Source organism: Perissodus microlepis, chromosome 17, assembly GCF_051167445.1.
Source record: "Perissodus microlepis isolate ML-2025 ecotype Zambia chromosome 17, ASM5116744v1, whole genome shotgun sequence".
Taxonomy (NCBI): domain Eukaryota; kingdom Metazoa; phylum Chordata; class Actinopteri; order Cichliformes; family Cichlidae; genus Perissodus; species Perissodus microlepis.
Genome location: NC_140477.1, coordinates 1,098,148 through 1,114,565, shown reverse-complemented (window position 1 = coordinate 1,114,565; position 16,418 = coordinate 1,098,148). Strand labels below are relative to the sequence as shown.

The window sequence follows — 16,418 nt, the reverse complement described above, 5'->3', positions numbered from 1 at the left end:
GTAAATATATAAGACTATTTATTTGTATATTTTTACATTTTATATTTTTGAATAGGGTTCATATGCTGCAGAGCCGTGCACCTCACCGCCCTTTCTCTTCCCACACGTCTGCACTGAGTGGGATGCTCTGTATCTCACTGTACACGTGAATAGTGACAATAAAAGGCATTTTATTCTACTCTATGAGCCCATCCATTCGTCTTGTGAGTCTCACAAATGACAAAACTGGGAAAACGTCTTTTGGCTTTTTATAAATCAAACTGTGGTGGACAGTTTCGGTACGTGGGTGGGACAAAGTGCTCTGCGCCCCACCTGTACGTGCGGTGCTTCTTCTTTGTTGTTGTGGGACCAGTGTCAAGGTAAGGAGTAACAGTTTATTAGCTAGGAAGCTAACTGAAACGGCTTTCGGCTTCTTCGAGTTTAAAGTTGTTGGATTTTTTGTTGTTGTTGGTTTTGTTTTTTGCTTTGGCAACTGAATTTGTATCGTTAGCAAGTCCTGCTAGGTAGAGGCCTGCGGAGAGAGAAGGTTCGGCCTCTCGCAGCTACAGACAGGTGAGACTGTCCTATTAGCATTTTGATGCTTTTTGGTAACTAAACCTTAGGCCAAAGATGCTTTTTGAACGATTTTATAACAATACAAGACCGTTTTTTTAAGACTGTGCATTAATGTTGTCCTGCGACTTCTACGTTTCTGGTTCACAAGGCAGGAGCTAAGTCCAGCTAATTAAAGGCAGGAGCTAAGTCCAGCTAATTAAAGGCAGGAGCTAACTCCAGCTAATTAAAGGCAGGAGCTAAGTCCAGCTAATTAAAGGCAGGAGCTAAGTCCAGCTAATTAAAGGCAGGAGCTAAGTCCAGCTAATTAAAGGCAGGAGCTAAGTCCAGCTAATTAAAGGCAGGAGCTAAGTCCAGCTAATTAAAGGCAGGAGCTAAGTCCAGCTAATTAAAGGCAGGAGCTAAGTCAAGCTAATTAAAGGCAGGAGCTAAGTCAAGCTAATTAACCCTTGTAATGTCCTCGGGATTTCCATACACCTGTTGCCATACATCCTGGGGTCAATTAGAGGCGGGAGCTAACTCAAGCTAATTAGAGGCAGGAGCTAACTCAAGCTAATTAAAGGCAGGAGCTAACTCAAGCTAATTAAAGGCAGGAGCTAACTCAAGCTAATTAAAGGCAGGAGCTAACTTAAGCTAGCCTGTTTTAGGCAAGCCTGTGGCCCTAAACGCAAAAAACATAAAGCCATGCTTTTGCCTTCACACTTAAATTGTGGAATCATATTTAGTAAAGTGGTTTTGTGTGTAGAGAAAGGTAGGGTATCAGTGGTTCTCCTCTATGCCAGGTTCTTGACTTCCAGCTGCTGTGTTTTCCAGATGTATTCAGGTAAGATGAACCATGAGAACATTTTGGCTCAACTGAAGAAGGAAGTTCGCTCCTTGCTCATTTCATCCAAGAATGGTTTAGCTCCGGAAGAGCTCCTACGAGACTACGCCACCATGTTGGGCCATTCGATGCCCCTGAAAGTCCTGGGCTTCAGGAACATTTTAGATATGAGTCAGGAGATGCCTGATGTGGTGTCCATTAACTTCAGGCCAGATGGGAGCATATTCTTAAAAGGTAGCGTCTCATTAAGGCATCAGCGCTCTTGTCTTTGAACTCTTGAACAGATTTAAGTATTTGACACTCTCGCTCTGGTTTTCCCCGTGCAGCTGTTGGTCACGAGACCACTCGAAGCATCGAGGAGCTGGTGACCAAGCAGCGCTCTAAGCCAAACAAAAAGGTCAGCAGGGGAGGTGCCCGCTACTTACCAACTCATTCTGTGTCCCACTATGTGGTCCTCCCAAGAAGAGGTCCCGCTCCTCCAGCCATCCCTGCACAGCTGAGGACGGAGCTGCGAATACTGCTCTCACGAGTATGAATGAAATGTGTTTAATGTTTTGTGTCCATTATAACCTGGGCTTTTAAAGCCTGCTGTAGATTTTGCAGCTGGTTTATTGGCTTGGTATAAGCGCAGCATCATTCAAATGAAGCATGAGCAAAATGAGAGCACAGATTATTGATTATTGGCTTTTTTTGCACTTTATAAGATCTAGCTTGTTAACGTGAATTTTGAAGAGAAGATACCTGACAGGCTTTTCTTTCTTCTGTCACCGTACTCTCAGTGGAGTAATAATGCGGCCACTCTCTCAGGGTCCCATTAGGTTATCCGACTTGGAGGCTTATTTCTGGCGCTGCTTTGGACGACCGCTTTGCATTCGCAGCTATGGGTTCTACTCCACCGGAGAGATGTTGGGGGCAGCGGCAGATCTGGTTGTCATTAGCCAGAGCAGGTTTGGCTCACTTGTGTTCCTGAGGGAGCATATGATCCCTAGGCCACTGCTCAAATTACCCGCCTCAACAAAGAGGGCTGGACTGATAAAACCAGCATTGCTGAGGACATGCAGGCCAGATTCTGAAAGGCCAGATGTCAAACTTCAGACGCCAAAAACACCTCCAGGTTCGTCCTTTGGACTTTTTCTTGTAGTTTTGTTTCGCTCTGTTTGTTTTTTGCACTTCTAACTGTTAGATTTGGTGCCATGTAAATGAAATGAAACTGAGAAACTTGGCTTTGTATTATTGCACTAGTCTGCATTTTGAAACACCTTTGTGTCCTCTTCAGCTGAAGCTCCAGAGAAACCAACATCTCTGAACCAGACATCTACCCAGAATTCCTTGGATTCTGCCCGTATTGAGCCGGGAACCGTCGATAGCAAGCCGGGGGCGGACGAGAAGAACCAGGAAACCAAAGCTCAGCTTTCCCCAGAGATTCAGCTCTTTGATAACCATGTCCTCCAGGTTGGGTTTCATTTGCAGCTGAAATCCATCTCAGATATGAAATGTCTAATGTTCCATTGCTTCTCACTGGATAAACTGTGGCACCTAAAAGACTCTGGTTTTGGTCAAACATTTGGGGTGTAATTGTTCAGGCACACTACAGCAGAAAAATCAGAAATAGTGCTGTTACTAAATCCTGTCAAGTAATGGTGAGAAATCCTATTTGGTATACCTCGTATCTGTTAAGTGCAGTTTCTTTCTTCTTCTTAAATGTGATGTTAGCTGGAGGAGGGGCTTCGTCAGCAGATCCTGGAGAACGGAGTTGCTGGCACCATCAATCAGGAGCTGAAGGACAAACTACGAGCGGTGAGGCCTCACACCGCTTTATCAGCATATGTCTTTCAGCCCAGTTTTAATTACGCAAGCATAACAAGTGTAAAGTCTGCAAGTGCTGTTATAGTTCGTGTATATGGGGGGAAAGGACGCGTGAGTATACGACTCGCTCTCAGCCCGTCATCGCTCTGAAACCGCCGTATTAATCACAGATGACCGTAAGAGGTCAACAGACGTTAAAGAAAGTATGTCGTGAAAATGATTAACATGTCGACAACTCTGCAGGTCATAGGTCAGACGGACGGCGGATTATCAGTTCACAAACTGCCAGCTGAGTACAAGGTAAAAACAAGTTTGCATGTTTGTGTTGTTAACAGAGACTTTTCTAAACATCAAACTGATCCAGGATTTAGAAGCAGAGCGGTCCTAATCACTAATAGAAACAACCTGTCACACACACACACTGTTAGCCCCCCCCACCCTGGAGGTCGCCTACGATCACAGCAGACATTAATAAAAGATGCACACTCATCTTCTCGGGAATCTTAAATATCCTCCTTTCTTTCCTCCCAGAGGTTTTTTGGCGAGGACTTGCCTCTGCAGCAGAGCGGCTTTGTTAGCGTCACTGAACTCGTCGGTGCCATGAGTGACACTTTCCACCTGAGACCAGCAGAGGGAGGCAGTGGACAAGACTGGATAATCAGGACCATACATGATACTGAGAATACGCGCCCAGGTGTGTATTTATCATTGCATCATTTGCTTCGCTTACATGAGTAATGACTATTTAGTGTTACTGTAAATATAAATGAGTGTTTAACCCACATCTTTCTTCCTTATGTTTGTTCACAGTAAAGTCACTAATTACAGTCACGTGTGGATTTCACGTGTTGGAGCATATTTGTGCAGTTATGACTTTCAACCAAGCAGGAAATGTATTTGTCTCTGTTTCTAGACTCAAAAGAGAGCGAGAGTTTTAATGATGATCAGACGTTTCCAATTGTCCCACCATCAGATGATGAGAACAACGAGCTGGTTACCAGTAACACACCCAAGCAAATGGTTTGAAAACATTTTTTTCTGGTTTGACCAAAGCAAGTAATCAGTGATGCTTGATGCACGGACATTAAAAGTGATGACTCTGAACTGCACTTTACAGCCTGTAAGTCTGTAAATGATAAAGAGGAGCTAAATATTATCGAGTGCCTTTTGTGTGTTTGTCTGTAGATTTCAGCAATTCCGGTGCATCTCAGCCCTGCTGAGCCCCTCGACGCCCTCCAAAGTAAGCCTCTCAAACCACCGACGCGCCACTGTGCTCGAGAGCTGGTGGAAGTCTTGGTGGAGCGGGTGGAGTCACCCGGATATTTCTACATTCGCTTCAGCGAGACTGAGGAGGCCCGAGCTATGGAGAACATGATCTTTGAGATGAGGTGGTGCATGTGTTAGCAGCAGCAGCTACTGTACAGACTCTTTAACCGTGCCTACTCTGATCAGTACCATCTTTTTCTTTTTTCCTCCTCTCGTCTCCTAGACGATGCTACACCTGTCCTCAGATGTTGGAGTGCTATCGCCTTCCCCAGAGATTTGTTCGACGGGGTCAGGTCTGCTGCGTGTCACCTGACGGAGTGTGGTTCTACCGGGTGGTGATCCATAAGGTGATCTCCCCCACTCAAGTGGAGGTGTACTATGTGGACTTTGGTGATTTGACAGTGGTACCAACCGCCAACCTCAAGTTCCTCAAGTAGGGGCCTCTGCAAGCTCTCGTTAAAAGGATGGTTTAAAAAAAGAGATGTGTGCATATTTTATAAATGTATCTGGCTGTTTCCCAGGTCGACTTATTCGGTTCTTCCAGCACAAGCTGTTCCATCTTCACTCGCTGGAATTAAACCCACCTCTGTGAGTCTGTGCCTTAGTTTAATTTTCAGTTTCCTTACAAAGACAAGCCTTTCTATAGACTCCAGCACCAGTGCCTTGGTAATGCCAGCGTCTCAGCCATCTTGTGATGGTTTAATTGAATGTTTTGGCTTTCAGTGCTCTTATGGTTTGGATTCATAAATGAGTGTTGTGGTTGGTCTCCTGCAGGGCAGCTGGACTCCTGAGGCAACAGCCGACTTCCAGAAACTGTGCTGTGATCGCACCCTGGTGGGCGCTCTGGATTGTTACAGTGGAGACGTGCTGCAGCTCTACCTGTGTGACACACATACTGATGATGACATCTACATCCACACTGTCCTGCTGAGCCAAGGCCATGGGACACCCTGCAGCCCTGCAGCCTCTGCAGCAGTGAGCGGCACCCACAAAAACACTGGTTTGGTACCATAATCATGATCAGCAGCAGCAGTTTATCATTCTTTTAACAGGATAGCTGTCAGGTCACACCAGTGAGTCTCTACCTGGGAGAGGGGGTGGCTGACCTGCCAGAGGTGAGGGAGGAAATGATTTCATCCCCAGAGCCAGGAGACACTTCTGAAGAGTCCATAATGGACAAACTGAAGGTAGCACACTGGTCTCATAGAAACATAGTGCAGGGCTATAGTGCTCTTGCCCTGTGGGACGTTGTTAGATTTGGCAAAAGATCATTTTATGTTTGTGGGTAATATTATTGGGTTTTTAAAAAATGTTTTTATTAGTTTAAAACTGTTAGAAAGATTTGTGTTATTTATAGGTGTTCAATTTTAATCAGTTGGGAACAACATCTTCAGCTTTCTAACTTCATTAGCTTAATTAAGATTAATTTCTTCCTCCCGAGTACTTCCCGTCCAAAGAGCACAGATATGTGCCCTGCGTTAAACGCTGATACTCAAGCTCAGCACCAAACGACTGCTGCTCTTTGTACAGCGTCCTTAACCCTTTAAAGCCGGTCAGAGCGGGCACGCTCCGTTTTGCGTAACTATTTTTAAATCCCGGTAGCTCTGCAACCACGTAAGCTAGCGCAATATTTTTTTTTGCACATGAAACCGGAGGAGTTGTACTTACATCTTATGCCATCAGCTTGTCCTAGGTCACGGTTTCCTTCCACATATGGCTTTGCAAAAATTGCATAAAAGCACTTGCAGCAACAAAAACACGCTTTGCCGATCCGATCAGCTGTTTGTAACACTTCCTACGTCCATCAGCGTGAACTATCGCATGTCCGCCATGTCCTGCCTGAAACCGGAAGTGACGTCATTTTGCAGAAATGTAGTTTTTTACCATCGTGGCCTTATGAGCCTATACTGGTGTTTTTAAAAGTTATGTTTGACTTTATGACTTTCTGTGTCGTTTCTGGGATGCTTAGGACTCATATTGCACTGCTGGAAATATTTTATTTTGATGCATATGCTTTTTTTTTTTGCAAATTTGCATTATAATATTTATTTTCGTTTTTCCTGCAGTATATAAAAATTCATGTATTTCAAAAATAAAACTATGAAGACACTCAAAATAAATTTCCTTTGGTGGGAAACTATTTTGTGCAACTTTTTGTATTTACAGTTTTGAGGGATAAGCCTCTTAAATTTCTCTAACTAGAAATATATATGTTAAAAAAACAATAACGATTTACAATTTTTTGGTAGTTTATTGCACTTTTTTGCAATTTATGTAATTACTATGCACTTAATGCAGACATATTATTAAAATTTGGGCTATAATGGTTGTATTGATGTATAGCAACTTGAAATGCTCCAAAAAATGGCTCCACAGCATGTAAAAATATACTATAAGCTCTGGCGGACTTGGTTCTATGGTAGGTCTTAAAGGGTTAAAGACCGAAATACTCCCAGGATTGTCATTTAAATGTTTTTTTTTAAATAGATTTGCAGCTTTACGCTGTTGTTGTCTGTTATCTGCGAGTGCAGTCTTTGCCTCTCATTGCATTCATTTCTCACATTCATGTAAAGCTTTTACTCTCCACTGTCCATAGTCCTTATCTTTGCAGCCATACTGTCACTGCTGCAGGCCCGCTGCAGCGCGCGCGCGCACACGAGCACACACACACACACACACACACACACACTCGGTGTACACACTTGGCTCAAACACACATGTCATCTCGCTGAAGGGAGAGTTGCAGTCAACGCTGCTTAATGTATAGCTGGGCTGTTGGAAGGTCACGGCTTGTTGTTGGACTATAAATAAGACTGCAGCCAATCGGTGAGTGTTTGATGGATATTGTATTACAAGATTGTCATTCTCTTATGTTAATGAGCAGCAAGTTGTTAAACTGAACATACTGGGAAGATGATTTGACAGCGTTACAGCGTGTCCAAATAGCATTTGACTGGTATTTTTGTATATTTTATATATTATACACACATTTTTCATATGCTAGTGACATTAGAGACACTGAAGTTAAAGGTGTGGCTTTCTTCCCATCATTTATTAACCAGCTAGTTTTACAGGACTGATGAGGTGGCTCATCGAAGCGATCCTCACACTGAGCTGCCTGTTTGGCTTTGACTGAGAGCAGGCATTCTTGCTCAGATGTTGGCGCTTCGCTCACTGTCGCATCGTATTTTACAAAGTGAAGAGATGCTCAGAGATTCTCTTTTCCTAAAATCTGAGATCAGAAGTGTTACACAGACCAGGTAGCGGCGTTGAAGCTAACCTAAGAAATTTAAACTGTGTTGTTTGGAGTGTTACGTAGGTCCTCTTTTTCCTGCAGGGTGATCGTTCTGTGGCCTTCCTCCACTACAGTCGTATTCAGTAAGCTGTACAGTTATTACAGCTCTCGGTCGCAGCAGATGGCCCCGCCCCTCCCTGAGCCTGGTTCTGTCGGAGGTTTCTTCCTGTTAAAAGGGAGTTTTTCCTCCCCACTGTCTCCAAAGTGCTTGCTCATAGGGGGTCATATGATTGTTGGGTTTTTCTCCATGTGTATTATTGTAGGATCTACCTTACAATATAAAGCTCCTTGAGGAGTCTGTTGTTGTGATTGTATGAATAAAACTGAATTGAATTCCAGTTATAGATTTTATTTTCAATTAAAAATGTGTCTGTAAATTAACATTTATGGTCTACGTACTTTGTCTTGATGTACCAGGTTGAAGATGAAATGCCTGCCCTGGAGTATATCTGGGATAGCGAGGTTGTCCCTCAGATCCAGGTATGAGCACCTGGCTCTGACCCTCATCCACTGCTGTCTGTCCACTGAGGTTAAAAGACTGATGGTTGTTGTTTCCTGTTACAACTTGTTCAGGCTAAGGAGAAAAACCCGTTCAACGCTCTGCTGAAAGACCAAACCGTCACCTGCCCCCTGACACCTCCAGATCTCATTCAGACCAAGATGACCACAGCTGACCTCACGGTGAGATCATCTGAAGAATATTAGATATACCAGTTACTTTTTTTTTTTTTTTGCAGGGGGGGGGGGGAGTTGTTTTTAGTCTGCTAATGAAAATGTAATTTTTTCCCCAGACACAGAGTCCGACTGCTCCACCAGCTCCACCCGTCATTAATCCCACTTCCATGAGACCAGAGGAGGTGCTGCACCAGCCTAAGGCTTCTGCCCCCTCCATGACCAGAACTCCTCTAATCCTCAGCACCCTGAGCCTCCACACTGCTGCCCTGGGTCAAATTCAGGATGGTACTCTGGGTACAGATGCACACACTGACTTACTTTAGAGAAAAGTCCACAATATGCACATAAGTCATGTGACCAAAAGAATGCAGTCTTGGATCCGAGTAACTGCGTCACATTTATATAAATAACTTGGACTGTAGAGATGACATTCAAGCTTTGTTTGTGATTCTGAACTTGAGTTCAGTTTGTAGTCGATGCTAGATTACATCATCACCCATTACTCATAATGAATTATAGTTCTGCTGCATTTGTGGCAAGAACTTGTCTTTGGAAAGAATAAGTTAACATTTTGTTCTCATTATAGAGTAACACTATGGAACAAAGGTCCTAATTTGCACAAAAAACAGCTTCGTCTCCTCTCCTGCACGTGCACACATCTTGTAATGAGATTAAACAGTGACCTTCATTAACCTACATATGTACCTCATTCACTCCATCTCCCTTACACACACACACACACACACACACACACACACACACACACACACACACACACACACACACACACACACACACACACACACACACACACACACAGAGAATGGCCTTCAATGAAATTAGTGTGTTCATGGATGGAGCGAGGGGGTATTGATTTCCACCCTGCTGCTTGCTATGGTGGATGTACCTGCAGTGAAAACCTGACATAGATTCAATTAGACCTGTTACCAGAGCTATTTGACCCAACAAGCTGCTCTCTGTGCGTTTGCCCTGATATCGATACACCGCCGCTCCACCGTGCTGGCGCTTGTGCAGTGAGGAGAGGAATAAATACAGTGGTGGATTTATCTACAAACATGCAGAAAAAAACTCGACAGGTTAGATGGTGCGTTTGAGTGCATCCTAAAAACATGTCACACTGAAGTTGGGCGACTTACTGATGACGTGCCCTGAAGTTTATTGAAATTCTCCCTTTTTAAAGAGTTTTTCTGTTTTAAAGTGTAGAACGTATGATTCACAGAAATGGTTTTAAATGTGAGTGAGTCTCGGACTTTGTTTTCCAGGTGGACCCATTTCTCACCGGTACCCTCGGAAATCTGGCGTCACGTTTCCTCTGTTTGGGTCCAGATAGGCTGAGAGTGTCACAGCCAGTAAACACATGTTGCTGTTTTTTTCCTACATAATTGAAGCTTTTTAAATACTGTGAACAAAGACAAAAACATGTCATGACTGATGGAATTTTATTTGGAAAAATAAATGTTATTTCTTGGACTGCTTTAATATTTTTAGAGAACTCTGTTCATTTGACCCTTGTTGTTCAGGCGACCCAGCGTTTGTTTTTGGTTTAATATTCTTTATTTCTCCTTGTCAACTCCCCGTCTCCTGTTTCCTGTTTTACTTTGATAGTCTCGCGTCCTTGGTTAATGTTTCCAGTGTTGCTTCCTCCACATCTCGTTATGCGTGATTGCTCTCAGCTGTGTCCGATTCCCACGTTATCCCTGTGTATTTAAGTCCTGCGTTTTCCTCTGTACGTTGTCGCGTCCGTCCCTGTTTGCTGTGTTTTCTAGTCTCCCAGTGTTTAGTTCTTAGTTTCCAGTTTCCATGTTCAAGTTTTATTTTGATTTTTGTGAGCTTATTCTACGGATTATTTTTCCCAGCGAATAAAGCTGCCGCTTTGAGTTTACTGTTCTGTGTATGAGTCCTGCATTTGGCTCCTTCATCCTGCCTGCCACAGCACAAACTGTGACATTTTCACTTTGTTTTGTTAAGTAAGGGATATTTTAAGACGTCTTAGAGCTGGACGAAATGATGATCGTGGAGATTATTACAGCTATGAAGGAAGCAAAATAAAAGTGGATTCAATTGTTTTCAATACTAGCTGTTTGGTATTTTTAAGCTGCTAAGGCGGAGCTTGTTTTCTTGTTGGATTCACTGAAGGATCCACGTCTGCTGAGGCTGAATTGTTCAAACTTTTTTAATAGTTTGCAAACGTTAGCTCACTAAACTAGTTCATAAATGTCTCTTGTCAGTTTTTTCAGTGTTGTTTGACTTGTAGTTCTGCACCTGCACTGCTTTTCTCTTTACTGGTTTTGTCATCAGCACAGTGTCGCTGCGACCTTCATCACAACACTTAAGCTGCACTCACCTTGCTTACTGACTCAGGTTTCTGTTGTTGTTGTTTTTTAATACAATCAAGTTCAGTGCAATGCCCTCACTTATGAGGATCACTTATCCATTGCAAAACACAGGTTTTGGGTGCTGCTGCATTCAGAGTCATATAGACAGATGCAAACAGGTACAGTCCCAGTCAAAAGTTTAAGACCACTTAAAAAATGGCCCCAAAATCCTATTTTGCATGGTTGGATCTTAACAAGGTTCAAAGTAGAGCTTCAACATGTAACAAGAAGAAATGGGAGTGAGACAAAACATTTTTTTGAGCAATTTATTGAAAATAACACTTAAACTGAAACAGGCTGTTTTAAACCCCCCAAAACAGAAATCAAGTTCTAAACATGATCTCAGTGATGTGTCGCTCCACCGTTATTGTTGATCACTTCAAACATTGATGCTTGATGCCAGCGTTTCCATGAGGTGAGAGGGAACATTTCTCCAAGTGGTGAAGACGGCCGCATGAAGGACATCTACTGCCTGGAACTGTTGTCCATTTCTGTAAACTTCCCTTGCCATCCATCCCCAAAGGTTCTCACTTGGATTTAGATCAGGGGAACATGCAGGATGGTCCAAAATAGTGAGGTTATAAGAAGTCTCTTGTCCTGCAGGCATTGTGTACTGTAGCCTAAGGAGCTTGGAAAGAAAAGCGTCTGGACTTCTTTAAGTTGCTTGAAGACGTTTAGCCTCTCATCTGAGAAGCTTCTTCAGTTTTAAGGTCAAATGGTGGCGAGTCCCAGAGTCGCACCATTTGACCTTAGCCCCCTCCACTGTGGCGCATAGAAAACACCTCAGGTGGGATCTGCTTGTCATGCCAGCAACGTTGGAAACCATCAGGACCATCGAAGTTACATTTGTTCTCCTCAGAGAATTAAACTTTCTTCCACCTTTCAGTGTCCCATGTTTGGTGCTCTGTAGCAAAGTCCAAACGGTCAGTTCTGTGGCGTTCAAGGAGACGAGACGTTTTTTTGTTCTTGAAGCCTTTCAGCCTCAGATGGCGTCTGATGGTTATGGGGCTGCAGTCGGCACCAGTAACAGCATTAATTTGGGTCAAGCATCGTCCAGTGTCGCGGCTGACAGGCAGTTGGATCCTCCGGCTCAGTGCTGGGGACATTTTTTTTGGGTCTTCCACTTGAGTTTTTGTTCCATAACCCTCAGGATCATTTAGGAAATATCAAATGACCGTCTTACTGCGTCCCACCTCAGCAGCGATGGCGTGCTGTGAGAGATCCTGCTTATGCAGTTCAACAAGGGAAGGTTTGTTTTCCTTTGCCATCAGAGCATCATGACAGTGTGACTGCCTGACAGGAAATGACAATGAATCCACATTTTTGCACAGATTTGGCCTTTTAAAGGCAAGTGGTCCTAAACTTTTGATCTGGACTGTGCCTGTGTGCAGCTTTGTATATGACTCTGAATGCAGAGCACCCAAAACCTGTGTTTAGCAATGCATAGAAATGACTGAGGACTAAAAGATTAGCACAGGGGCAATGATGATAAATCATCTCTAACATTAATGATCCTTATAAGTGAGGGCATTGCACTGATCAAAGACAATAGTTGTGTCAATAAAATTAATTGCATCTTGGCTAACTGCACAGAACTTGATTTTCAGCAAGAGCAGGAAATGAGCTAATAATGAACCACATGTATCCTTCTGAAACCGAGGGGAGAAGCTAGAGCTTGCCTGCCAAAATGTGGCCAGACGTATGAAGGTCAAAGCAGAGCGTAGAGTTCTTGATCACTGTCTGCATCCTGCTGGGCTTCCTGACCTTTACTGGCTTACCAAATTATCCTTGTAAAAGGCTCCTAATGAGAGTGGCTCATCTCAGTCAAACAAAATCAGGAGAAATTATTAACCTACATAATTTATAAACACACAAGTATTTTCTGCTTTAATAACACAGATGTGGAACTTAGAACCTCTGTTAAACATGATACAGGTTTTGTAGACATTAGCTCCAGTTTAACGTTGCCAACACGATCCAGCTTTCTGCATGAAGCTCAGCATTTGATGACACATTTCAAACACACAAACATTTGCCTTCGCTCTCTGAAATCTTTCTGTACGCACATAATCGCACGCACAACACTCATTAACAAGAGCACACTGCAAAAAGCAAAGGCACATGCGTGTGTCAGGCTCCATTATGATGTTTGTGAGGGTGGAGGAGGGTGCAGCTTGGGAAGACAGACCCTCAGGAAACCTTATTAGGGAGGAGAGTAATGTGGTTGCAGCTGAATTAGCAGCCGACAGCAGCACAGCATCCCTGTGCTGAATGAACATGAAGATCTGATGGCTTCGATTTACAGGCAAAACCCCAAACCAGACCGGCTAAAGAAAACTGTGTTGTTTCACAGGCTTTCGGTTCGGTAATTAGACCAAGCAAAGGCAAAGTTGTTGATAATTTAGATGTCTCCACATTTTACATCCAGAGTTTGACCAGTTTCATAGACTGAGCCTCTCCATGGAAAGAAAAACTGATTTTCTCCTTTATTTTTCTAATATGTGAGATTTACAATCATGGTTTTTATTAAAAAAAGACTGTATTCTGTGTCAGTTTTGTTTTATTTAACAGGTCATAATAAAAATGATCTAATCCTTACCATGCATCAGATGAACAACAATACATGACATTATTTACTGGAAAAAATAAAGCAAAGCAGACTCTGAAGCAGGGGCGTAATTTGCAGGGAGTTTGGGGGGGTTATGACCCCCCCCCAATCAGACCCAACCAATATAACCCCTCCCCCAATAAAATTATGAATTATCTTGCATAAATAGGCTGTTGATTTTCTTTACTCATTTCAGGTATTACCAGCAAAGTAGGTGCATGTTTCATCATCTGGGAATTTAGCCAGATTTATTTATTCATTTGGACAGAAACAGATGACACCCCCCCCCCCCCCAATATTCAGCACAAAGTTACGCCGATGCTCTGAAGCAAGACCCAAGGCAGACAAAATTCAAAGTTTGACTGATTTACTGAATAACAATGAGCTTGTAGCCGAGATGACAGCAGGGGTTACTGAGAGAGGAGAGATAGGTGAGTCAAGGTGACGAGGCTTACTTGTTTGTCTCACTTGTTTTCACCTGTAAATGGAGTCAAAGGAGGTTGGCCATTCAGAGGAGCAGATGCAGTGACCTCTGGACCTGCTTAAAGGGAACAGGAAGAGTGAGCCACTCTTCAGCCACACAGATATGTTAGGCTAATCTTGCCAAAACGCTGGGGAGTCTTGAAGGAGCCTGATTACCACTAATGAAACAAACGGTCTGGCAGAGACTGGTTGTTGGAGCTGGTCCTTGAGTGCTGGTTGAGGATGAGACTGATGTGCAACAGGTCTGCAACCTAGACTCAGGGAGAGTTGGAACAGACCAGCGGGGGCCCATCCATGACGGTTTCCTGCATGTTATGCTTTCCTTGCTTCAACAAAAAACAAGGTGTGCTCGTTTCCTGTGTGACTTTACCAGTGTTTATCAGTTGTGGAGGAATTTTGCCATATTCTTCTTGACAATGTTGCTTCAGTTTATTCATATTCGTGAGTGTAGCAGAAATCAAAAAGAGCTTAACAATGAAATTCCTCAAAATTAATGCGCTTTGTGAATAGTTGGAGTCACCTTGTGGACAAATACTTCAACTGCATTAAGGTTCCAAATAGCTGCGCAGTAGCTGTCTCAGCAAAGGAAAATAATGCATGCTCATTAGTAAAAACACTCTCACAGAGGTACCTGTTAATATGTATTTTTATTGTAAGCAGTACTAGCATGTGCACTGAAAGTTACAGGCATTTTGGTGCATTAATTCTAACTTTATTCACCAGTAGCATTTTTGGTTAGCATGCTAAGCTAATACTAGATAGCTAGTGGGGCGTTGTCTGGCTCCACCCAGCTCTAACACTAATGAGACTGTAACTGTTGTGGTCCTTGTTAACAGACCTAAACGTTGCAGTTTTGTAACACGATGACGACTGCGTGCTGTTATCTTTGTACAGGTAGGTGCTGTTATGCATTTTTACTTGATGTTGTTGTACAAAAACGATAAACAATGGTGTTTGTTTTATATGAGAAAAAATTGTGTTTTTTATTTTATTGTTGTTGTTGGTTAAGAAAAAAGTAGAAATAACAGCTCTCACCTCGGTTAGCACAAGGATGGAAAAAATAAAAATACTGCTACTATATGATCGCACATTTGGTTTCAGCTAGAACTTTTAAAGAAAGACTTTGACAGCATTGTATTGTAGGAATGTATATTAGTCTTTTGTTAACTAAGAGCACACTGTTGATGATGACTACGTGCTGTTGTCGTCGTACCAGAATAAAGAGGGAACCCAGAGTAGGAGCAAGTCCGGTGTCACAGTGCCGTTCTTTCTACATGGGCGTTTAACATCACATTCACCATAGACCAGGGGTAGGCAATCCAAGGCCTCGCGGGCCGGTGTCCTGCAGGTTTTAGATGTGTCCTTGATCCAACACAGCTGATCTAAACGGCTAAATGACCTCCTCAACATGTCTTGAAGTTCTCCAGAGGCCTGGAAATGAACTAATCATGTGATTCAGGTGTGTCAGCCCAGGGTGAGATCTAAAACCTGCAGGACACCGGCCCTCGAGGCCTGGAGTTCCCACCCCTGCCATAGACTCTCACACCTGCAACAGCTGCATGAGCACAGCTTTTTTTTAAGCGTCCGTCACATCATTTAACTCAGGTTGAGGTCTGCTCTTTGAATGGACTGTTGATTCTTTTCTATCTGTTGCACGACCCAGTTTGGGCCACGCTTAGCTTTCACACATTTGACTCTAGAACATGTTGGTATACAGACGAGTTCCTGGTCAACTCAGTGACTGCAAAAAGGCCCCAGTTGACTGTGAGGCCTCGGTGCTAACCTCTGTGCATTATTGCCACCTGCAGTCAGTTGATTTACTGCCAAATCAAAAAGACCACAAGCTTATCTCAGCCGACCACCTGACTAGTATTTTCTATGTTCTCAGGTCTCTTACTCTGTTATATGGTGAGCGGTGCTGCACTTTAATGTATGCAAGCGTGTAGATTAGTGAGCAGCTCCTGTGTGCATGTACAGTGCATTCAGTGTGTAAATGAGGGTGTACTGAGTCACACTCATACGCTGAAGGATATTTTCCAGAAGAGGAGCGCCTCTATTTTAATTCCTGTGCCAAAATTCTTATCACTCGTATTAATTTTAGGACAGCTGGAGGAATACAGGGGAGAACCATCAATCTCCTGCTAATCCCTCAGATACATAGCAGCAGTACCAAGAATTAAGCTTTATATAGCTGTTTTTGGAACATGGGTACTCTTTCATAATTCTGGTGCAGGAATCAGGTAACATTATAAAGCAGTGCTCCATTTTTAGGGACTTTTTTTGAGCTACAACTGCATTTGGAACTTTTTTAACACAAGAGAAGCTGTGAGGCAAGTAGGTGTACTGCGATTGGTCCAGGTTTAAGTATGTCGATTGATTAAACACAGAAAATCATCTTTAAAAAGTAATAACATTAGTAACACCAGGGAAGTTCTAATAGTAGAAACTCCCTTTCTCTGGCTGTCTGTGAATTGTGCCCAACAAATTTTTTTCATATATTCTGAAGCTGTTAAA

General features: G+C 43.1%; 1 protein-coding gene across 4 annotated transcripts; it reads left to right on the top strand.

The window, feature by feature from the left end:
• Window positions 1-119: 119 nt before the first annotated feature.
• tdrd5 (tudor domain containing 5) lies at window positions 120-10,509 on the top strand. Of its 4 annotated transcripts, XM_084911037.1 has the most exons (19): window positions 120-359; window positions 491-552; window positions 1,366-1,609; window positions 1,702-1,904; window positions 2,183-2,489; window positions 2,652-2,827; window positions 3,089-3,172; window positions 3,425-3,481; window positions 3,713-3,875; window positions 4,095-4,201; window positions 4,367-4,569; window positions 4,671-4,880; window positions 4,969-5,035; window positions 5,222-5,422; window positions 5,500-5,634; window positions 8,160-8,222; window positions 8,316-8,423; window positions 8,534-8,711; window positions 9,701-10,509. In XM_084911037.1, exons 3-19 carry the CDS (start codon window positions 1,366-1,368, stop codon window positions 9,766-9,768), a joined length of 2,574 nt encoding a protein of 857 aa, XP_084767163.1. In that variant the 5' UTR covers window positions 120-359; window positions 491-552; the 3' UTR covers window positions 9,769-10,509. The 4 variants fall into 4 exon arrangements, with proteins under 4 accessions (XP_084767163.1, XP_084767164.1, XP_084767162.1 ...); XM_084911038.1 differs by lacking the exon at window positions 491-552; XM_084911036.1 differs by lacking the exon at window positions 120-359 and having other exon boundaries at window positions 373-552.
• The last annotated feature ends 5,909 nt before the right edge of the window (window positions 10,510-16,418 follow it).

What these genes read in the sequence shown, in the direction of transcription:
- tdrd5 (XM_084911035.1), top strand. Translation starts at nt 1,237, where the DNA reads ATGCTTTTGCCTTCACACTTAAATTGTGGAATCATATTTAGTAAAGTG. An exon ending in GACGCCAAAAACACCTCCAG is followed by an intron (nt 2,490 to 2,651) that starts GTTCGTCCTTTG and finishes TGTCCTCTTCAG; the next exon opens with CTGAAGCTCCAGAGAAACCA. An exon ending in TACTGAGAATACGCGCCCAG is followed by an intron (nt 3,876 to 4,094) that starts GTGTGTATTTAT and finishes CTCTGTTTCTAG; the next exon opens with ACTCAAAAGAGAGCGAGAGT.